Source organism: Equus quagga, chromosome 21 (genome assembly GCF_021613505.1).
Source record: "Equus quagga isolate Etosha38 chromosome 21, UCLA_HA_Equagga_1.0, whole genome shotgun sequence".
Taxonomy (NCBI): domain Eukaryota; kingdom Metazoa; phylum Chordata; class Mammalia; order Perissodactyla; family Equidae; genus Equus; species Equus quagga.
In genome coordinates this window covers 40,705,421-40,729,112 of record NC_060287.1, presented here as the reverse complement: position 1 = coordinate 40,729,112, position 23,692 = coordinate 40,705,421, and the positions used below count along the sequence as shown (strand labels likewise).

Below are 23,692 nucleotides of genomic sequence, written 5' to 3'. Positions count from 1 at the left end.
GGGGGGGGGGGGGGGGGGGGGGGGAACGGTGGAGCAGCAGGAGGGCTGGGGGCCAGGGCTGAGGTGGTGGTCTCAGGTAGGAAAGAGGAGAGCCTGCCTGGGGTCGCAGAATGTGGCAGATGGGGCGGCTAGGGAGGATGGGACATGGGCCAGCCAGGCCCAGGACGTACAGGAGGCGGGTGCGTGAGGACAGCCCCTCCTGGGGGAATGGGTGGGTGGGTGGGGAAACCCCAGGAGGGCTGGGTCCCTGGAAGACTGGCCCCGCTGGAGGTGCCATCATCGAAGGATTTCCTGGTCTGTGGGTGTGGGGAGGAGGGGAGCGAGGGGCCACAGCAGGGTCAGTATCCGACTGGGAGCAGGGCCCAGCCAGTGTGTGGCTGGTGTGGACCCAGCCTAGGATGGGTCCCTGGGAGGCCAAAGGCATCAAGGACTTTTTTGTTAATGAGAAAAAGTCTTTTTACGCCTTTTAGAAAACCTGATTGTTTTATTACAAATATAATTTGAGTTTATTAAACACAATATAGTGCATATATACCAACACAGACCTTCATAAATGGTGTAAATGTTGACCCTTTGATGAAACAAACTGCTAAATAACTTTACCCAACAGTCTCTATTGGACGCCTGCACATCCTAAATCCTGTTCCAATTGATAAGTATTGTCACAATTTCTCTTGTAAAGATTTTCTAACTTTAAGCCATTAGAATTTTATAGAATTTATAGCATTCAGTCTCTCTGCTCAGACCTTCCTTTCAGTAGTGAATAAATAGCACAGTTAACAGCATTTGGGGAGCCCAATATTTAAAACAGATTGTCTTTTTTATAAAGCAGACATTTATAAAATTCCGTATTTTACTGTTTTTTCCAATTTTGGTTTTTATACTTGACTGTAACAGGCAGGTTGGGTGGCCCTGTTTCCTGGGTGGTCTGATGCACATGGCAGGGCACCCCCTTGCACATGCCAATGGACAGGGATGACCTTACCTTCTGCCATTCGGCCTCCGTGCTGTGTGTGAACCCCAGCAAGTGACAGAGCCCATGTGTGGCAGTCACCTGTCAGAACAATTAAAAGCCACCTCAGGGGCTAATATGACCAAGCTGTGAGCCCAGGGAGGGGAGGAGGAGGCAGGGAGAGCTCAGCTTACACCGTGGAGGCTAGAAGCCTCCTCCCTGCCCGGGCAGGACTGTGGGAGCAGGTGGCAGCAGCACCGAGGGTGTGGGCAGGGGGTGAGGACACAGGGGTGCAGTCAGGGGGCAGCAGGTAGGCCAGGGCCCTGTCACGGGATGTGAAGATCAGGGTCTCCCCTGGGGTGGGGTGGGGATGGGGCGGGGTGGCGGAGTGGGGACTGTGGAGACATCCAGAACAAGGGGGGCTACGTGGAGGGTACCAAGGTTGTTGGCAGGAGCCCACATGCAGCTAGGAGCCAGCAGGGAGGAGAGCGGCCTGGCCACTCACATGGTCCTAAGAGTGGGGATGGTCCTCTGCTGCGGGTAAGAGAATCTTCAGGAGGTGTGGGGGAGTGGAAGCAGACGTCCACGACTGCCCCCCCAGGGCTCCCAGGGTGCACAGCTGCTGCCAGAGGTCCCAGAGCTGAAGCCTGTGCTGACCATCCTGCCCATGCTGGGGCTCCTGTCACTCTCAGGAGGAAACCACAGCCTCCTCCTTGGGCAAGTCCCACCCTCACCCCCCTCACCCGAGGAAGCAGGCAGGCCCCCAACACCTGCTCCCACTGGGTCTGGCTGGGAGGCTCTGCTGCAAGGCACACAGAAGCACTAGGATCCCCAAAAAGGTAATTCAGGGTACAACTGTTCAGCCAAAGGAAGGCACCTCAACTGAATCCACGGGGAAGTTAAAATATGATTCAGTTACATACATAGTTTTTCAGAACACCCCCATCCCCTTTTTTTCTTTTTTTCATCAAGCTGAAGAAAGACAGATCCGGAACGTTCTGGAGGCTAGAGTCCTGCCCCCTTTGGGCAGTTTAGTAAAAAGCTTATTCAGCAGGTCTGAGTCAGCTAAACACAGCCTGTTGATCTCCAGAGAGAAAAGCTAAAACAGGGCCACTTCTGGGAGCTTCCATTTTCCCCATTACGTAGATGTTCTCTATCCTCTCCACTCACCCAACACTGCCCCCAGCCTGCAGACCCCAGGCTCCAGGCTCTCTACTCTCTCCGTGGGATGATGAGAGGGGTGCTGCCCTCAACAACCCTTGTTCTACAGGTGGACGACAGTGTGGACGCAGGTGTCACATCTGTAACCTCTTCATGGCCTGGATGAAGGACACTGGTGTTTATTTCGCTATCAGGTTCTGTCATTTCAGCATTCCCACTTACAGTCAGGATGTCATAGTAATCTTCATTTTCTTTGCACTGCTGGAAGATATACTCTACTCCTAGGAAAATGTCTCCCAAATTATAGTCATCGGGAAAATCTGGCTGGGGAATTTCACCTGCTTTCAGATTCTGCAAGGAGGAAACACAGAAGTGGAGAACATGACCTCAGGAATGCTAAGCCCACCACAGGCCTACAGATCTCACTCTGGGAGACCCCCTCACAGTCCCCAGGTGGGCAGGGGGTGGTGTTCAGCAGAGTCCCTACACCAAGTGACTTAAGATGTTTCCACCTTGTCACATGAGTTACTTTCCATTTCTTTCATCCTTCCCAATGCAAAATCACACAGATCCACAACTTCTATGGAGTTAAACCACCACATGGATACAATTTTGTATTTCTGTTCTTTCGGCTTGGTATTTTGTCTTAAACAATCTTTCACATTTTTTTCCCACATAAAGACCATAAAAACCAGTCCATTCAGTTGAGGACTGTCCACACTAAGCTAGTCACCCATAGATGAATACTTAAGGTGTTAACATTTTTTCTTCCCGTTAGGGAAAATAAGTGAATATTTTAATATTATACACAATGTTTTATCTTCTCCCTTCTTTTATTTTCTTAGGTGTGACACTAGTGGGTTAAAGAGTACACATATGTCTAAACGATCTTCAAGTACATGGGCAAACTGCTTTCCAAAAGGCTTGCACCAACTTATGTTGCTACTAACAATGTGTGAAGCCTTGAATGAGACATTTACTTAATGGAGATACTGACCTGACAGCATATTTATTTATATTTCACATATTTGTTGAAAATATTTACCCAAGTCAGTTCTTTCATTTTCAGTGTTATTTAAATTTTTCAACCACACATATTCATTATTGAATCACGCTTACAACTGTAGAAGACTTCATTTCTCTTTTAATTCGCTAATAGCATTAAGAGGAGACAGAGGAGTCCAATTGCCTTTTCTCCTCCAGTGATGGGCATCAATCAATAGGGGTTGATCTCTATTTTTGTGTATATTTCAAAGTTTTCAAAATAAAACTTAAAAATCACGTCTGTAGTATAATCAACACAAGAAATTTACACTGGATAGTAGGCTAGATAAGGTGAAGAGGAAAACACTTTTTACCTCATGAAATGGAAAAGAAAGCACATCGGTTGGGATATTTTTCTCTCTGTAGATTCTATTAATGTGCTGAATATTCTTGTTGTCAACACAAATGATCCCCAGGTCGAATTTCTGCACTCCTAAAATATTCCTTACTATTTCTATCTTCTTGCGGAGTGGTACTCTCCGGAGGGGGATGGCTCGCTGTAGATTTCTGAGCACCAAACTCATTTCAAGAAGAACAACTCAGCCCTTTAAAAATGCTTGTAAAGGAACCTGTGGTTAAATTTTAAGAGAAGACAAATCAGTACCAGGAAGTGATAATTCTGTAAAAACACACATGCACACACAATCAAATCACTTTATTTCGTGAAATTCATTGAAAAATTGAAGAGAATTTATATTTCATCATAAGAAAGATAGAAAAACGAGGGAATATAAAATGAAGTTAGAGAGTCAGGCATGCCAGAAGAGAGAACAACAGCCAGTAGGAAATTAAGGCCAGTGGAGGGGAAGGACCACAAGGAGGAGGGGGCTGTGGGGGGGCAGGGTGAGATGGTGGAGGGAGGATGAGGGTAGGTTAGGGGAGCAGGGCGGTACGGTGGGGGGAGCTGGGTGGACTGGGATGAGAGGATGTGAGGGGAGCAGCGTGGTATGAGGGGAGGTTGGGGAGCCAGGAACGGGATGGTGAGGGGAGCAGAGTGGTACCGGATGAGGGGAGTAGCGTGGTATGGGATGAGGCGAGGTCGGGGAGCAGGGTGGTACCGGATGAGGGGAGGTAAGGGGAGCGGGGTGGTACGGGATGAAGGAGGTGGGGGTGCCGGGGGTAGGGGAGGAAGGGGGGGGGGGAGCGGGTGGTACGGGATGAGGGGGGGGGGGGAGCGGGGTGGTACGAGATGAAGGAGGTGGGGAGCCGGTGGTACGGGATGAAGGAGATGGGGAGCGGGTGGTACAAGGTGCCGCAGGTGGAGGGCTGGGCCTTACCGGGCCCGGCTTCCCGAGGGACCGCTCAGGGGGACACCCCGGCCCTGAGCGCAGGCCCCCGGCCGCACACGAGGCGGTACGACGCCCCGGTTGGTAGAGAGGAAGCAGCGCGCACAAGAACCGGTGCCGATGCCAGGGACCGGGATCTGGAACCCGCGCACCCGAAGCCCCGCCGCAGCTCAGCAGGGAGGCGGAACGCGAGCGCGGCCTCGCGCGGCCGGAAGCGGTCCGCGCGGGACGGACCGGAAGTCGGCCACCCTTTTTCCGCCCGCGGCGCGCAGCGAAGGCAGCGACTGGTGGCTGCGGGTCGCTTCTGCGAGTCCAGCCCGGTACCGAGGGACCTGGGGCGGCGGCGTCCCCGAGCCGAACGGTGAGCGGCGCGCGGCCGGGCCGGGCGGATGTCCCCCTGCGCCGCCGGCCCGGGGGCTAACGGAGGGCCGGGGCTCACGGCGGGGCGCGGCGGCCTGGCCCTGAGGGTCCAGGGCGCCTCCCCGCCGGCCGCTGGGCCCCTGAGCCCGCTCCCGGTGGTCCCCCGGGCGGAACGCGGGTTGTTCCTGCGTCTCCAGAGTCGTTAGTGCTCCGGGGGCTCGGAGAAGAATTGGGTGGGAGGAGACCCTGAAACCCCGCTGCTCGGTCAGCGCTGCGTTGTGACTGGCGACGGAGAAACGCCTCTCTTTAAGCTGAGAACTGTACCGGCTTCATTTTCTTAGTACCGTTTCAGGGTTTTCGTGAATTTACCAATTTAGTAAAATGATTTGACTTTTTTCTTCTTTTTTCAGTCTTAAAGGATCCCACTTTAAACCTCCGTAACAAAGTAGTGTATTTATTTGTATTCCTCTCTACCCTGTGCTCCAAAAAAATCCTCTGGCTCAGAAAATAAGAATTGCGGCCTGTTGCTTTGCCTGCCTTTTAAATAATTATCCTTAGAGTGTGACGTGATTGAAAGTTCTTTTGTTAGTCCTCTAGTAGGACATGGCTGTAATGATCTGAATCTTTGTCTTTCAGCTTATTCTAAAGATGAAGGGGAGCTCCCTGCTTCAACAGACTGTTCAAGGAAGAGGACTCCTTTTGCACACGTACTTTTTGTTACCTTCCAATAATTAGATCAGAAGATGAACCCAACTAATCCTTTTGGTGGGCAGCAGCCTGTTTTCCCAACGTCTTCTAGTAGTTCCATAGGAACATTTCAGGCTAAGCCACCATTTCGATTTGGTCAGCCTTCCCTTTTTGGACAAAACAATACGTTATCTGGGAAAAGTTCAGGATTTTCACAGGTATCCAGCTTTCCGGCATCTTCAGGAGTAAGTCATTCTTCTTCAGCACAAACAGGATTCTCCCAAACCTCAAATGTCGGACTCTTTTCTGGACTTGAGCACACTCCGGCTTTTGTAGCTACTTCTGGACCTTCAAGTTCATGTGTACCCGGAAACCCAGGATTTAGTTTTAAATCACCCAACATTGAGGCTTTGGCAGGTACTTCTACTTTTGGACCAGAAACTGGAGAAATAGCAACCACTGGTTTTGGGAAAACTGAATTCAGCTTTAAACCTCGGGAAAATTCAATGTTCAGACCAATATTGGGGGCTGAATCAGAGCCAGAGAAAACTCAGAGCCAAATTACCCCTGGATTTTTCACATTTTTCCACCCAATTAGTAGTGGACCTGGAGGACTGGCCCCATTTTCTTTTTCTCAGGTGACTAGTAGTTCAGCTACCAATTCAACTTCTACCTTTTCAAAACCAGTTAATAGTAATAATTCATTACCTGCTTTTACTTCTGATTTGTCAAACCAAAATGCAGAGGAAGAGAAGAGAGGCCCTAAATCACTGTTTGGAAGTTCTAGTAGTAGCTTCACCAGCTTCTCCACATCTTCAGGGTCTTTGGGTGAACACTTCCCGGTTAGCAAAACAGGTGCCCGACAAGGATGTGAAGAAGCTGTTTCCCAAATGGAGCCACTTCCCAGCCTCATGAAAGGACTGAAAAGAAAGGAGGACCAGGATCGCTCCCCAAGGAGACACGGCCATGATGCAGCAGAAGACTTGGACCCTCTGTCAAGGGGCGATCATCCTCCAGACAAAAGACCTGTTCGTCTGAGTCGACCCCGAGGAGGCACTTTGTTTGGTCGGACGATACAGGATGTCTTCAAAAGCAATAAAGAAGTAGGTCGTCTGGGCAACAAGGAATCTAAAAAGGAAATTGGCTGTGCTGAGTCTGGGGAAAATGACCACATGGCTATCCCAGGAGGCAGTCAGTCTGTCCTGGCACCTTCCCGTCTTCCAGGTCTGAATAAAGAGGAAGAAACTGAAAGTAGAGATAAAAAGGAAGGTGAGCTCTAAAAATGTACAACATTTAGTAAATCCTGCTTGCAAGTTCTCGGTAAATTTCCCTGGATGTTAGCTTGAATTTCCTGGAAAATCCCCTGTAAACATTAGGAATGAAATGTAGCATTGGATCTTGGAGCAGGTCTTACAACCATGAAATCTTTCCTCTTACATAATTAGAGCTTCCTGTTGTTTGAAAACATTCCCTCCAATAGGTTTCTGTGCCTGTTCTTTGATCCCCTAGATTCTCTAAGAGGAACTCCTGGGCGACAGAGTAAAAGAAGTGAGAGCACAGAGAGTCTTGGGGGCTTGTCTCCTGCTGAAGTCACAGCAATCCAGTGCAAGAACATCCCCGACTATCTCAATGACAGAACCATTCTGGAGAACCACTTTGGCAAAATTGCTAAAGTGCAGCGCATCTACATCAGGCGCAACAAGAAGCTCGCCGTGGTGTATTTTTTTGATCATGTGAGTACTCCCAACAAAAGGTCACTTGAACTTTGTCACTTTAAAACCTATTTTTTTCCTCAGCTATGCATTTTTATTTAATTTTTTTTAATTTTTTAAATTAAGATTATGATAGTTAACAACCTTGTGAAATTACAGTTGTACATCATTATTAGTCAAGTTATAGGTACATGACTTCACTGCTAGTGCCCTCCCCCCACCCCCCTTTCCCCTGGTAACCACCGATCAGTTCTCTTTGTCCATATGTTAACTACCACATATGAGTGGAGTCATACAGAGTTCATCTTTCTCGTCTGGCTTATTTCACTCAACATAATACCCTCAAGGTCTATCCATGTTGTTGTGAATGGGACGACTTTGTCCTTTTTTATGGCTGAGTAGTATTCCATTGTATATATATATATATATATATATATATATATATATATATACACCATATCTTCTTTATCCAATCATCAGTTGCTGGGCACTTAGGTTGGTTCCATGACTTGGCTATTGTGAACAATGCTGCGATGAACATAGGGGTGCATGGGACTTTTGGAATTGCTGATTTCAGGTTCTTAGGAGGATAGATACCCAGTAGTGGGATGGCTGAGTCATAAGGTATTTCTATTTTTAACTTTTTGAAGGAATCTCCATACTGTTTTCCATAGTGGCTGTACCAGTTTGCATTCCCACCAACAGTGTATGAGGGTTCCTTTTTCTCCACAGCCTCTCTAACATTTGTCACTCTTTGTCTTGGATATTTTTGCCATTCTAAGAGGTGTAAGGTGATATCTTAGTGTAGTTTTGATTTGCATTTCCCTGATTAATGATGATGAGCATCTTTTCATGTGTCTATTGGCCATCCGTATATCTTCTTTGGAGAAATGTCTGTTCATGTCTCCTGCCCATTTTGTAATTGGGTTGTTTGATTTTTTATTGTTGAGTTGTGTGAGTTCTTTGTATATTATGGAGATTAACCCTTTGTTGGATAAATAACTTGTAAATATTTTTTCCCAATTAGTGGGCTGTTTTTTTGTTTCAATCCTGTTTTCCCTTGCCTTGAAGAAGCTCTTTAGTCTGGTGAAGTCCCATTTGTTTATTCTTTCTATTGTTTCCCTCATGTGAGGGGTTATGGTGTCCGAAAAGATTCTTTAGAAGCTGATGTCAAAGAGTGTACTGCCGATATTCTCTTCTAGAAGACTTATTGTTTCAGGCCTAATCTTTAGGTCTTTGATCCATTCTGAGTTTATTTTAGTAAATGGTGAAAAAGAATGGTTGATTTTCATTCTTCTACATGTGGCTGTCCAGTTTTCCCAGCACCATTTGTTGAAGAGACTTTCTTTCCTCCATTGTGGGCCCTCAGCTCCTTTGTTGAAGATTAGCTGTCCATAGATGGGTGGTTTTGTTTCTGGGCTTTCAGTTCTGTTCCATTGATCTGTGCACCTGTTTTTGTACCAGTACTATGCTGTTTTGCTTACTGGAGCTTTGTAGTATGTTTTGAAGTCAGGGATTGTGATGCCTCCAGCTGTGTTCTTTTTTCTCAGGATTGCTTTAGTAATTCGGGGTCTTTTGTTGCCCCATATGAATTTTAGGATTCTTTGTTCTATTTCTGTAAAGAATGACATTGGAGTTCTGATTGGGATAGTGTTGAATCTGTAGATTGCTTTAGGTAGTATGGACATTTTAACTATGTTTATTCTTCCAATCCATGTGCATGGAATGTCTTTCCATCTCTTTATGTTGTTGTCTATTTCTTTCAAGAAAGTCTTGTAGTTTTCGTTGTATAGATCTTTCACTTCCTTGGTTAAATTTATCCCAAGGTATTTTATTCTTTTTGTTGCAATCGTGAATGGGATTGAGTTCTTGAGATCTTTTTCTGTTAGTTCATTGTTAGCGTATAGAAATGCTACTGATTTATGTATGTTGATTTTATACCCTGCAACTTTGCTGTAGCTGTTGATTGTTTCTAAGAGTTTTTCTATGGATTCTTTAGGGTTTTGTATGTATGAGATCACGTCGTCTGCAAACAGCGAGAGTTTTACTTCTTCATTGCCTATTTGGATTCCTTTTGTTTCTTTTTCCTGCTGAATTGCTCTGGCCAAAACCTCCAGTACTATGTTGAATAAGAGTGGTGAAAGTGGGCACCCTTGTCTTGTTCCTGTTCTGAGAGGGATGGGTTTCAGTTTTTGTCCGTTGAGAATGATGTTGGCTGTGGGTTTGTCATATATGGCCTTTATTATCTTGAGGTACTTTCCTTCTATACCTATTTTATTGAGGGTGTTTATCATAAATGGATGTTGGATCTTGTCGAATGCTTTCTCTGCATCTATTGAGATGATCATGTGGTTTTTGTTTCTCATTTTGTCAGTGTAGTGAATCACGTTGATTGACTTGTGGATGTTGAACCATCCCTGTGTCCCTGGTATAAATCCCACTTGATCGTGGTGTATAATCTTTTTGATGTATTGCTGTATTTGGTTTGTCAAAATTTTGTTGAGGATTTTTGCATCTATGTTCATCAGTGATACTGGCCTGTAGTTTTCCTTCTTTGTGTTGTCCTTGTCAGGTTTGGGGATCAGGGTGATGTTGGCTTCATAGAATGTATTAGGGAGTGCCCCATCTTCCTCTATTTTCTGGAATAGTTTGAGAAGGATAGGTATTAAATCTTATTGGAATGTTTGGTGGACTTCTCCAGAGAAGCCATCTGGTCCTGCACTCTTATTTTTGGGGAGGTTTTTGATTACTGTTTCTATTTCTTTACTTGTGATTGGTCTATTCAGATTCTCTGTTTCTTCCTGATTCAGTTTGGGGAGGTTGTATGAGTCTAGGAATTTATCCTTTTCTTCTAGGTTGTTCAATTTGTTGGCATATAGTTTTTCATAGTATTCTTTTATGATCCTTTGTATTTCTTCGGTATCTGTTGTGATTTCTACTCTCTCGTTCCTAATTTTATTTATTTGAGACTTCTCTTTTTTTTTTTTTAGTGAGTCTGGCTAAGAGTTTGTTGATTTTGTTAATTTTTTTGAAGAGCCAACTCTGTTTCATTGATCCTTTCTACTGTCTTTTTTGTTTCAATGTCATTTATTTCTGCTCTAATTTTAATATTTCCCTCCTTCTGCTGACTTTGGGCTGTGTTTGTTCTTCTTTTTCTAATTCTGTTAGGTGTCGTTTGAGGTTGTTTATGTAAGATTTTTCTTGCTTATTGAGATGAGCCTGTATTGCAATGAATTTCCCTCTTAGGACTGCCTTTGCTGCATCCCAAATAAGTTGGTACGGTGTGTTTTCATTTTCATTTGTCTCCAGATAATATTTCATTTCTTCAATAATTCATTGTTTGTTCAGTAGCATGTTGTTGAGTCTCCACATTTTTGCTCCTTTCCCAGCTTTATTCTTGTAGTTGATTTCTAGTTTCATAGCGTTATGATCAGAAAAGATGCTTGATATTATTTCAACCCTCCTGAACTTATTGATGCTTGCTTTGTTTCCCAAGATATGGTCTCTCCTTGAGAATGTTCCATGTGTGCTTGAGAAGAATGTGTAACCTGCTGTTTTTGGATGAAGTGTCCTATATATATCTATTAGGTCCATCTGATCTAATTTTTCATTTAATTCTATAATTTCCTTGTTGATTTTCTGTCTGGATGATCTGTACATTGGTGTTAATGAGGTGTTGAGGTCCCCTACTATTATTGTATTGCTGTTGATGTCACCTTTTAGTTTTGTTAATAGTTTTTGTACGAATTTTGGTGCTCCTATGTTACGTACGTATATATTTATAAGTGTTATGTCATCTTGGTGGAGCGTCCCTTTTATCATTATATACTGCCCCTCCTTGTCTTTCTTTACCTGTTTTGCTTTGAAGTCTACTTTGTCTGATAGAAGTATGGCAACACCTGCATTCTTTTGTTCATTATTAGCTTGGAGTATTGTCTTCCATCCCTTCACTCTGAGTCTGTGTTTGTCTTTGGGGCTGAGATGTGTTTCCTGGAGGCAGCATATTGTTGGATCTTGTTCTTTGATTCATCCTGCCATTCTGTGCCTTTTGATTGGAGAGTTCAGTCCATTTACATTTAGAGTGATTATTGAAACGTGGGGGCCTACTGTTGCCATTTTATCACTTGTTTTCCGGTTCTTTTGCATTTCCTTTGTTTCTCGTCCCATGATTTTTGGATTCCTAATTCAAGTAGGTAAATTTCTGTATTGGCTTTCTTCTTATTTGTAATTTGTGTCTTTATTCTTGTTATTTGTTTAGTAGTTACCAGGTGGTTTGTATAACACATCTCGTAGATGAGATACTCCTCTTTCCGATAGCCTCTTATTTCCTTAAATTAAAACGTTCCATCCCTTTTCACTTCCCCTTCTAGGTTGTTATTGTCAGATTATTTTTTCTCTTCTTTTTTGTGTTGTGAGTTTGTGGTTAAAATGTCTAGGTTGTGTTTATTCTTGGTGTTTCCGTTCCATTTACCTTTAATGTTTTATTTAAGTTTTGCTAACCTGTTCTGATGGAGAGCTGCTACTTTCTGTTATTGTCCTTCTGCTCATCTCCGTTGTTCTGGATTTTGTAACCCTTTTCCTTGTTTTAATTTTTCAGGAATGAGGTTCTTCCTGAGCATTTCTTGAAGAGGAGGTTTTGTGGCGCTGAACTCCCGTCACTTTTGTTTATCTGGGAAAGTTTTTATTTCTCCATCGTATTTGAAGGATATTTTCTCTGGGTAGAGTATTCTTGGCTACAGGTTTTTGTTCTTCAGAGTTTTGAATATTTCATTCCAATCTCTTCTAGCCTGTAAGGTATCTCCTGAGAAATCTGCTGACAACCTTATGGGGTTTCCTTTGTAAGTTATTTTCTTCTTCCTGGCTGCCCTTAGTATTTTCTCTTTGTGATTGACTTTTGCTAGTTTCACTACTATATGCCTTGGGGTTGGTCTTCTTGCATTAATAAAGTGTAGAGATCTATTGGCTTCTGTCACATGCAGTTCCAGCTCTCTTACCAAGTCTGGAAAGTTCTCAGCTATTATTTCCTTGAACAGGCCTTCTGTCCCCTTCTCCTTCTCTTCTTCCCCTGGTATACCTATAATCCTTATGTTGCATCTCCTAATTGAGTCGGATAATTCTCAGAGAGTTTCTTCATTTCTTTTTAGTCTTAGTTCTCTCTCCTTCTCGGTCTGCAGCATTTCTATATTCCTATCCTCCAAATTGCTAATTCTGTTCTTCATATTATCGACGCTACCATTCAGAGAGTCCAGATTTTTCTTAATGTCCTCCATTTTGTTCTTCATCTCCAGTATTTCTAATTGGTTCTTCTTTATAGTATCAAGCTCTTTTGTGACATAGATCCTGGACTCATTGAGATGTCTATCTGAATTCTCTTTTAACTCGTCGAGTTTTTTAATAATGGCAGTTTTGAAATCATTGTCATTTAGGTTATAGATTTCATTGTCTTTGGGATTGTTTTCTGGATGCTTATCATTTTCCTTCTGTTCTGGAGATTTAATGTATTTTTTCACACTGCTTGATGGCGTGGATTTGTGCCTCCGCATAGAGATAGAGTTTAGTCGCTGCTTCCACTTTTTGTGACTCGTGTCGGAGGGGAGCAGCTGTTTAGACTGCAGCAACCAGGAACCCTGCCATCTGTTACTGACTGGACCTGGACCCCTCCTTGTAGTCACAGTGATCCTGTGGGGTCCCTCGTCAGTTGTGGGGGCAGTCGCAAGGGGGCCTCAGGCTGCTGGTGCCTACTGTTGCAGCCCACTTAGATGCGCTCCCTCCTTGGAGTCTGCAGCAGTGTTATGGGCTTTCCAAGCAGCCGGGAGTAGGATCACCTATAATCACAGATTTGTCACTGACAGAGCCCACAAGATCACACTTGTCCACTGTAGGTCCCAGCAGAGCTGTGGGTATCTTCTGCAATATGTCGTTAGCTCACCTAGCTCTGCTACTTTTGCCCCAGGGCCTTCCAGCCTTGTGATTGCCAGTCGGGACCTCTCCACTAGTGCTATGCAGAGGCTTTCGCTGAGGCTGCTGTAGGAACCTGGAGTTCTCCCCTGGGCCATGTATCCATTTCACCGGAGCTCCACTCTGCCCCACACCACTCTCATGGGATCTCTGGGAGCCCCTTGCCTTGCCTGGGACATGGCCAGAGTTCGTGGGCCTGGCGGCGGCTGACAAACTGCTGCCTTGTGGGGAATTCTGCTCTAGGGAGCTTCCTGGTATTCTGAATGCTGAGCGCGGCCTCCCTGCCAATGGAGAGCAGAAGCCCTCCCTGCCGGGGGGGGTGCGGGACCCTGGAGCCTCCCCCTGGGCCACAGAACTGGGTGCTGGAGCTTCACCCCACTCCCCAAGCACGTCCACGGGAAGTCTGGGCGCCCCCCTGCACCGACCTGTGCATGGCCAGAGACCGTGGGCCCAGCAGCAGCTGGCAGGCTGGTGCGGAGCTGGGGAATCCGCTCTCTGGGAGCTTCCCTTTGTTCTGGTTTCTGGGCGGAGCCTCCCTGCCAATGGCGAGCAGAGGCCTTCCCTGCCGGTGGGTGCGGACCCTCGGGATCCCCGCTGGGCTTAGGTGGAATCGCGGGGGGCTTAGGTAGGGCTGTTGTCACCTATTTCCACTGTCGCTCTGCTGGTGAGTGCACACTCCCGCCCTTGGTGCGTGGCGATGCTGTTGGGGAGCCCGCTGGAAGAGAGCCTCTTGCAGGTACTAAGCTGTCCGGGGGTTGGAGAGTTTTCACCTATTTCCACCTCCTCCCAGGGGGAAGTCCATCAACCTTCCGATGTATAGCAGTATTAGTCTCTTAGGCATCTTGAGATGCTATCTGGATATCCTTTGTTAATTGGTGAATGTCCAATTAGTTGTAGATTCGAAGGGGGAGAGACAAAGAAGACCACTCACTCCACCATCTTGGTTCCGCCCCTCCTAAAACCTATTTTTTCATCATAGTTACTTACTTGCTAGAATATGGTGCACTACTATAATATCTTAGTTTTAAGTCGGGGAGGCTGAAATGCAGTATTTCACAACCTGGAGTCATTTGTGAAAAGCTTGCAATCTCTATTGAATGTAGTGTTCTAGAAATTCAGGGTGAGTGATTCCCACGAAGTCATTCCTCTGAAACGCATGGGAGTGGCTCTGTCACCTATTACACACATGTTTACATTACACACACATTACATTACACACCCATTACACACACATTACACAAAGTGAATTTTCTTGTTTTGTTTTTGAGTTTATTTGGTTATGGTATATGATCATTGTGAACATTCAAACAGTACAGAAAAAGTACAATCCCCTTGTAATCCTGTCCTACAAGATAACTGCTGTTATTTGGTTTCTATCTTGACTTTCAACATGTGTATAAGTACATACAGATATAACACATTGGCTGTAGTGTGTACACATTTAGGGACTGCTCATGTTATGTAGTTTTATATCTTTATAATTTTTTTCTGAATATTCTCGTGGGGATCTTCTGTAGGAATTTATAAAGTACAGAGCATGTTTTTATACTTTTGTTAAATGAGAAAAATAATTGCCTGTCAATGTAAGGAAGAAAACCAGAAAGTCTTATGGGAGGGGGTACAAAATCACCCATAATTCTAAGATATCAACTGTACATATGTTGGTTAATATCTTTGCAAATATGTAGTAACATTGTTTTTACACAAGTGGGATCAGGTTGCATATACTGTTTGGTAACCTCTTCGTGTAGCAATCTTTAGTATTTTCTGAAATCAAATAGTCTAGATTAGAAGGGGATTGTTAAATGCTCCATGGCATTCTATCCTGTTTACTTACTTGGCCAGTTTTCTTTTTTTATTGTTTTCTTTTTTCTCCCCAAAGCCCCACTACATAGTTGTATATCCTAGTCATAGGTGATTCTAGTTCTTCTATGTGGGGTGCCACCACTGCATGGCTCGATGAGCAGTGTGTAGGTCTGTGTCCAAGATCTGAACCCAGGCTGCCGAAACGGAGCATGCCAAACTTAACCACAAGACCATGGGGCCGGCTGCTCATATACTTCTGATTAGTTTATATCCTTTGTTTAAATTCTTGAAAGCGGACGGTCTGTGCCAAAATGTATGCACAGTTTTAGGGCTTTTGCTACTTATTCCTTCCTATGGATTTAAAAAAAAATTCAGTGGCATTGATTACATTCACAGTGTTGTGCAACCATCCTCATTATCTATATCCAGAACTTTTTCATCATCCCAAACAGAGACTCTGTAATTGTTTAGCAGTAACTCCCCATTCTTGCCTTCCCTTGGCCCCTGGTGACCTCTAATTCACTATCTCTATGAATTTGCCTATTCTAAAATTTGATATAAGCAGAATCATACAATATTTGTCCTTCGTACCTGATGTATTTGAATTAGCCTGATGTTTCCCAGGTTCATCTGTGTGGTTGTACTTCATTCCTTTTTATGGCTGAATATTATTCCACTGTATGAATGTACCTCATTTGGTTTATGTACACATTTGTTGATGGACTCAGGTTGTTTCCATCTTCCATCATGCTGCCATGAATGGAGTGTGCAAACATCTCTTTGAGACCTTGCTTTCAGTTCTGTTGGGTATATGTTTAGGAGTGGAATTGCTGGGTCATAGGGTAATCCTCATTTTTTTAAAGTTATTCTTTGGCTATTGCAGTGTGCTTATTCTTCTGGCAGAACCCTAAAACATATTTATGTAATAAATATATAATGTATAAATACACTGTTATCATAAGCAATTCATGTATACGTACAAAGCTAAGGTCTCTGATCACCCCATCTCTCCTTTTATCTAGGAGCAAGCATGGTTACCTAGTGTGGTGTGTATTTTTCTAGACATTTTCATAGGTCTATCTGTAGGTATAGTAGTCGGTTTTGTGTTTTGTGATCAGTTGTGTTACACATGTATCATTCTGCAGCTTCCTTTTGTGTTGAAGTGTGACTTGGCAGTCTTTCCATTGCTGTGTGTGTAATCGGATGGTGCGAATCATCTTACCAAATGCCAACGAGGCCAAGCCTCTTGCTTCTATCCACAGTAAAGTTATTAATTTCAAAAGGGAGAAGAGCGAATACGTGCTTGTGAGCCAGGTAAGGGAGGTGAGGGCTGTGGCTGCCACAGCTAGAGGCAGATGATGTGGTCAGAACACGTACAGGTGGAGGCGTTGCGCTCCTGTACAGAGGTCTGTGCAGTGCATTTGAGTGTTTAATCTCAGTTGCTTTCGTCTCTTAATGTCCTCATACTTTGTGTTGTGGACTATTTTCCAGGCTTCTGCAGCTCTGGCCAGGAAGAAGGGAAAAGGTTTGCATGAAGACATGGCTATCTTTTGGCACAAGAAGAAAATAAGTGAGTTTTTAGTTATTCTTTGCAGTCTCTAATGCTGTGTTTACAAGACCCTTGAAGCTTTGAGTGGGAGCCCCTTCTGCAGGGCTGTGGGGGACTGGCTCTGTGTGGATCCTCCTGTCTCGTGGTGTTTCCTTGTGCTACTTTGTTACCTCCTGTAACAATGATAATTTTACTTTCTCAAAAAGCAAGTGAGAAAGTCTTGTGTCAAGTGACTTGTGCTATCATAACCTCTGTTCTGACTCTTGGCGTCCTCAGGTCCCAACAAGAAACCTTTTTCCCTCAAGGAGAAGAAACCAGGTGACAGTGAAGCTGGCGAGGGCACCGAGGACACACCCTTCCAGCACTCCCCTGTTGGCAAGCCTGTGGGGAGGGCTGCAGCCGTTAGCCTCCTGAATAAGAGGTGTGGCCGATCCTTCCCAGTGACTGTGTTTTACACAGCATGTGGGCACTTTGACTTCTAATGTCTGCAGACAGGAGCGACTGCACAGCAGTCAAGCATGGGAAGTGGGGTGATGTGCTGACAGCCTGAGAAGGACTAAGGGATGACGGGGAGGCAGAGAGGAGGACATGGTGAGGGAGAGGACCCGGGGGAAGGAGAACTGGGGGGGTCACAAGGGTGACCGTAAGAGCCACTTGCCAGGGCCATGAAGGGGCTCTGGTACTCCTTGCTTGTCACCTTGGTCCCACATCCCATGCAGTTGCTGTCATGCAGTTCCACCTGATGCATAAATGTAGAAGCAATAACTTTTCCCCTTGAAACATCTAACTGGCTGTAATAACCACATGTTCCTAACAACCACTTCTAGTGATTTGCCGTGTGACTTTTCGTAAGTCCAGCTTTTCACAGTGAGGCAGTCTCCTTTTTGGCTATGTTATAACTGGGTAGCTGTGTGCACAGCCCTCAGGTCAGCTGGTGTGTGGTGGTGCACTTCACACAACTTCTCTGTGTGGGCATATCTGTCTCCCCTCCCCTCCCTATGTGACCCTGTTTTCCTCTTCACATCAGGCTGCTGTGACAGGTCTTCCGTAATGTCCTCCTTCACATATTTTAGCCAGTGTATTGTTTTCCTCACTTTCCCCATTGTAGTTAGTAATTTATTTGCTGGTTTGCTTGTGCTTTTCCCATCTCGCTCAACCAGTCATACCTTCTTCCACATTCAAGTTCACAGAATGTTGACTAGAACAGAAAGCTGAGAGAGAACGCCCAGCTCTTTTTAGTACATCTTTCTGCTGAAATGAAGTTATGCGTGAAAACACGTAGGCCTGATATTCCCTCATAGTGTTCAAGTGTTGTCTTTTTCAGGCTGAATTTCATTTCTTTGAGATAGAAATCTACGGATAGTCACTTCAGCTGTTTAAATGGGCTCATCTCATTTTCAAAAAGTATAAAATATTTCAAAATTCTAAAATCACCGTGAATAATATGACTAACACCTTTGTCATCACCAGCATTATCAAGGCTCATTGCACTTCAGTGCTTGTAGTTTATCAGCTTGAGAGGAGCAGAAAACCTTGAAAGATAAGGGAAGTGTTTGGACGTGGAAATGATATAAATGCGTGATGGATCCAAGGCCCTTAATGTGTTGTTTTCTCTGTAGCTCTCCAGTGAAAAAGCCAAGTCTTCTGAAGGCCCACCAGTTTGAAGGAGACCCTTTTGACGAGGGCTCTGAGGGCTCTGAGGGTCTTGGGCCGTGTGTGTCCTCCCTCAGCACCCTCATAGGCACTGTGGCTGAGACATCTGAGGAGAAGTACCGCCTGCTTGACCAGAGGGACAGAATCATGCGGCAAGGTATGTTGGGTTGTTTTGGCAGAGGTGACCTGCTGACGTCATGATAAGGTTATCTCCTTGGAGTCCTGAGGGAGGGGAGTGACCCCTGTCCATGCAGCTCCACTGTTGTTGAGTCTTGGACCTCTGATGTCTTACATATGATCTTTGTTGTTTACTAGTCTCCTGAAAGGTGAGTGTAGGCATGGATATAATGCAAATATGTTTTCGATTTTACTCTATTTTTGTAAGAAAGTCTCTAAACCATTGATTCACGCTAAATTGAACAAGTTAAAGGGCAATTTTTAGACATTCGGAAAACTCGTGTAAAAAAAATCAAAATTTTCTGTTTGACAGAGTCACCACAAATAAAGCTCAGGATGAAATGTCAATTTACACGGAAAAAAATCTGTAACTCAAAACACAGACAAAGAGCTGAATTCTCTGATACAGAAAGTACTGTAGAAGTCAGTGTGAAAAAGACCAAATGCAGTGGGAGAGGAATAAGGGGTCTACAAGGTCACAGAAAAGGAAGTGTCGTGGGCTGGCTGTCCCACAGTGGAGATGCAAGTTTCACCCCACAGGCTCGGCTTGGGGCTGCGTCCTTGGACAGGCTGTGAACAACTGCACTCCCATGGGGGAGTGCACGTTGGTAATATCTTTGAGACTTAAGAAAACTCATGCCTTTGACCTGGCATTCCATGTCTAGGAGTGTACCCCACAAACATCGTGCATGTGTGTGTGATTCGTACACAAGGTCGTTTGTGATGACAAAGATTGGAAACTAGTTGTCCACACAGGGATTCTAAACAGCCTGAAAGAAGACTGCAGTTTCTTTATGGAAAATCAAGGCTTTTTGTGAAAAAGCAAGATGTGGGAAGTATGTAGTGTGCTACCATTTGTGTACAAAAAAGGGGGAAAGGTGTGTGTGTGTGTGTGTCATATACTTACCATGTACATGTAAGTATACTTGCTTAGGTGTGCATAAAATAGTTATGGGAGATGCAAAAGGATCTGCTCACTCTGATTGTCAAGAGAGAGGGGGGCATGCTGGGTGTCCCATTTTCGATATTTTTATACCTTTGGATTGTTGAACCATGTGAATGTATTACCTATTCAAAAAGTAAGTATTCTCTTAACATAAAAAAATAAGTGAGGGCTGGCCTGGTGGCGTAGTGGTTAAGTTTGTGCACTCTGCTTCGATGGCCCGGGGTTTGCTGGTTCGGATCCTGGGTGCAGACCTATACACTGCTCATCAAGCTACATTGTGGAGGCATTCCACATACAAAATAGAGGAAGATGGGCACAGATGTTAGCTCGGGGACAATCTTCCTCAAAAAAAAAAGTGCGGTGACCAAAAATAAAAGGAAAAAGCACATGTGCTCTTCTTTGCGAAGTTTTTTTAAAATTAAATTTTAGCTATAGGATTTTCCTCTTTTTAAAAGCTGTGAATAGTGGAATAATCACAGCGCCTCCTTAACACAGTAATAAAAGCTGCCATCATACATTATATCATTGATATGGTGACTTTTATATTCCAAATAAAATCATTAGTAGGTATTGGAATTTTTCAAAATAAAAAATAGATGTGTATATTTTGAGTTGTGAAGTTGTTGCATTCCATTTCGTTTAAAAGATACTGTTATAACTGTTTAATTTTGTGTGTAATAATAGTGGTTTATTCAGCTCAGGACCCAGGTAACTTCCATTATGTGATTCTTGGTATATTAAAAACATAGTGAACTACTGAGAGTGTTAGACTACTGGTATGTTTTGAGTATTTACCTTTATAAGTTCATCCTTTTAATAAACATCCTGCAGTGTGATTGTTTGCCGTTGAGGTGTTACAGGAGCTGGGAACACACGTGTGCCCCTGCCTGTGGTGTGCAGTGAGGATCCGAGTACTGAGGAGGGAAGGCGTGGGTCTTCATGGACCTGGATGCCTCGTCCCCCGTGTGACAGGCTGTGCTTTCCTTTCTCTAAGGCCCAGTGATTGTTAAATTTAAAAATGTTTCTTTCTTTTCCTTAGTAATTTGTGTGTGATGTTTGTTTTTACTTTTATTTTTCCTTTTATCACTGTGAAGATGCGCTTCTCTGGGTTCCTAGTAACTGTTTGGTACACTCTTACTTTTTACTTGACGTCATTTAGCTCGGGTGAAAAGAACTGACCTGGACAAAGCGCGGACTTTTGTTGGGACATGCCCAGACATGTGTCCTGAGAAGGAGCGGTACATGCGTGAGACCCGGAGCCAGCTGAGCGTATTTGAAGTGGTCCCAGGGACTGACCAGGTGGAGCTCCACATCCCCCTGGGGTTTCTCCCCAGACCGTATTCCAGCTGTCTGTAGTGAATCGTCCAGGTGGAGGTGGGATGTGCAAGGGAGGGGAGGCTGATTCTTCTGTAATTTCTGTGCATATTGATACTTGATTCGGGTGTTTATCTTTATAGGGTGGTGGGGATGTGCTGTGAACAATCCTTCAGATCGTTTGTGTTCTGAGGTGTGTGCTAAGCAACCTTGTGTGAGGTTACTTGGCCATTTTAAATGATGGCATGTTATTTGATTATGTAGCTCTGTCAGAACTCCCCATTTTGCAATCATTATTAGATAGGCTGTTACTGATATTTCAATTTTATTAATAATTCTGTTGGACATGTGTGTAATGCTGCTAGGGTATTTAGATTACTTACTTTGGATAAATCCTAAGAATTAAGGTGCTACCTCAGAGGATGTGATCTTTCTTAGGATTCCTGAACATGTGTCCATTCATGTTCCCAAATTGTTTCCCTGGAAATCTACACCATTTTAGATGCTTTTATTCTTTGTTAGTTTTGCTTGTTGACTTCTCCTCCTCTCCTGGCCGGGGGTTTTACGGCTGCCTTTGCCCATGCGGCGTCCCCAGCTTGGCAGCAGCAGTCATGGCACAGGCCCAGGGCTCCTGCCGTAGGAGGCAGTGATGGCAGCTGGTAGTGGGTGCTCAGGGCCTGGTCCTGTGGACCTCTCTACTTCTGCCCTCAGCCGTGTGTCTTCAGCCTCTTTTTGCAGGTGGAATATGCAACTCCAGGCATCTTGCGGCAGCTGGCCCCAGCCCCAGCAGGCCCCTGCTGCTGTTATGCCCCTCACTCTTCACTGCAGGTTCCATTTTGTTTCTGGGCCTTGTAGACTTAATCTGGTGTCTGAGCTCAGAGCGTTCAAAATGCCTTAAAGTCCTTTATCTGTTACACCTTCGTGCTTGGAGCCAAGGAGGTGGGTCTTCACTTACATCCTGTCTTGATTCACTTCTTCACTTACATTCTTTTTGATGTAATGGCCTCGTATCTTCATTCCTTGTCGTACTTGCCAAAAACAAGATTATCAGTTTATTTTGTCTTTGAATTTGTCACCTTCAAACAGAAATTTTACACTTGTATTCTGTAGTGTTGCTCTTGTATGAGTGTGTGTGATTCCCCCCCTTATTTTAAGGCACTGCTGCTGGGAGGCTGGCCCAGCACCTGCCACTCAGCAGCTTGTCCCTACTCCCTGTCCTCAGGTGGACCACGCGGCGGCCGTGAAGGAGTACAGCCGTTCCTCAGCAGATCAGGAGGAGCCCCTGCCACATGAGCTGCGGCCCTCGGCAGTGCTCAGCAGGACCATGGACTACCTGGTGACCCAGATCATGGACCAGAAGGAGGGCAGCCTGCGGGACTGGTATGACTTCGTGTGGAACCGCACACGGGGCATACGGAAGGTATTGGCCACTTCCTGTCAGGAAGCTAGAGAGTGCATGTAAATTCCAAAGTGAACCTGAGAGTCCTTTTCATTTCACTCAGTCACAATTCATCTGTAACAAAAACTGTTATTTAAAGTCATTACAAAGTCCTATAAAAATGTGCTTAATGGGCTTTGTTTCAAATTGAAGTATGAGAAATTTGGGTAATAAGTGTGATTTTTCTAATAGTTGATTCTCTATGCATGGGAATATGTGCAGGAGACCTGTGTGTATATGAAACCCATGTGTATATAAGGCTTATGTGTGCTTACAAGGCCACCTGGGTGTGTATGAGGTGCGTGTGTGTATATATAATATTTCCCCTCATGGCCAGGACATCACGCAGCAGCACCTATGCGACCCCATGACAGTGTCCCTGATCGAGAAGTGCACCCGGTTTCACATCCACTGTGCTCACTTCATGTGTGAGGAGCCCATGTCCTCCTTTGATGCCAAGATCAACAATGAGAACATGACCAAGTGCCTTCAGAGTCTGAAGGAGATGTACCAGGACCTGAGAAACAAGGGAGTCTTCTGTGCCAGCGAAGCAGAGTTCCAGGGCTACAATGTTCTGCTCAATCTCAACAAGGGGGACATCCTAAGGTGAATTTTCAGATTTGAAAGCTAGCCTAAGATGTATGGAAAGGCAAGGTTTAAACAGGAAAAGAGCTGTTAGGATTAGTAGTAGCAGATAGCGTTGAGTTCTCTCTCATATTGAGTACTGGGATGTTTATAGTAAGAAACCTGGGCTGGGCTGTACAGTCTGTTGAGCTGAGCCACCAGGAGCAGAAGGATGGGGATGCACACCGACATCAGTATATCTAAAGTAGACTCCGAATCCTTTCTGAGAACAATTTCTCGTCAACAAGAGAAAATGAGGAAGGAATTGGCCTGATGAGCAGAATAGGCATGTGAACAGTACGGGGAATGCCAGGGTGCTCTACCAGGGCTGTTAGCAGTTTGTTGGATCAGGTGTGTTTCTTCGTACACATGTGCGCACACACCTCATCAAAGATCTAAGTAATAGAAGAGGAAAAAATTGTGTGAAACAAAAATGGTAAAGATGGGATATTAGGAAAGAATGAATGTTAAACCCTGGCCTGATACATACGTAGATATTAATGTGAAAAATAAGGCAGTGTCCCCTGGGCCTCTGTTCCTTTCATTGGTAAATGGACTTGATGACAACCACTGTCCCCTTTAGTTCCAAGATTCCCTTATTTATGCCGAAACTCTTTATTAACTTAGTATTTTCCCCAAGAATCTTGTTGCAGTATATCTAGATGTGTGATTGATTTTAAGTTTTAAAATTAAGCCTTGGAGATATACTAGTTATGGGAAGTGGCTGTGTGGTCTTTTAACATTATGATAGGCATTTGTCACCTATCTTGAATAATTCATTCAAATAAGTTTATTTCTGAACGAAACACAGTTAACTTTTTCTGAGATCTTGTGGTCAAACACAGCTGGCAGTCAATTGGCATTAAAGTAACTCTTTGATAATCAGTTCTTAAATTGTTGCTTGTTTACTTTATTCATCACCTTTTAAAAGAAAACCTTCATTATCAACCCAGCCTAAGAGCGGCAGCTTTGGCGTTAGTAAATTATGAATATAATGGCACATGTCGCTATTAAGATCCTCTTTC

General features: G+C 44.5%; 2 protein-coding genes across 4 annotated transcripts in view; one reads left to right on the top strand and one right to left on the bottom strand.

Moving 5' to 3' along the window:
• Positions 1-4,623, bottom strand: part of YBEY (ybeY metalloendoribonuclease) — a 5,899-nt gene extending 1,276 nt beyond the window's left edge. The window contains exons 1-4 of one of the 2 annotated variants that reach the window (XM_046648225.1): positions 4,435-4,617; positions 3,472-3,726; positions 2,336-2,464; positions 986-1,054 (exon numbers count right to left, since the gene is read on the bottom strand). In XM_046648225.1, the coding sequence (XP_046504181.1) occupies positions 986-1,054; positions 2,336-2,464; positions 3,472-3,681 (408 nt within the window). In that variant the 5' untranslated portion in view covers positions 3,682-3,726; positions 4,435-4,617. Of the gene's footprint in view, positions 1-985; positions 1,055-2,335; positions 2,465-3,471; positions 3,727-4,434 lie in introns of both variants that reach the window. The other variant, XM_046648226.1, reaches the window with a different exon arrangement.
• An 80-nt stretch (positions 4,624-4,703) lies between these two features.
• The window catches only part of MCM3AP (minichromosome maintenance complex component 3 associated protein), a 57,217-nt gene continuing 38,228 nt past the window's right edge, over positions 4,704-23,692 (top strand). The window contains exons 1-9 of one of the 2 annotated variants that reach the window (XM_046648223.1): positions 4,704-4,804; positions 5,440-6,759; positions 7,000-7,223; positions 16,458-16,536; positions 16,792-16,936; positions 18,135-18,325; positions 20,451-20,590; positions 21,828-22,025; positions 22,381-22,649. In XM_046648223.1, coding sequence (XP_046504179.1) covers positions 5,547-6,759; positions 7,000-7,223; positions 16,458-16,536; positions 16,792-16,936; positions 18,135-18,325; positions 20,451-20,590; positions 21,828-22,025; positions 22,381-22,649 — 2,459 coding nt within the window. In that variant the 5' untranslated portion in view covers positions 4,704-4,804; positions 5,440-5,546. The remainder of the gene's footprint in view (positions 4,805-5,439; positions 6,760-6,999; positions 7,224-16,457; positions 16,537-16,791; positions 16,937-18,134; positions 18,326-20,450; positions 20,591-21,827; positions 22,026-22,380; positions 22,650-23,692) is intronic. The other variant, XM_046648224.1, reaches the window with a different exon arrangement.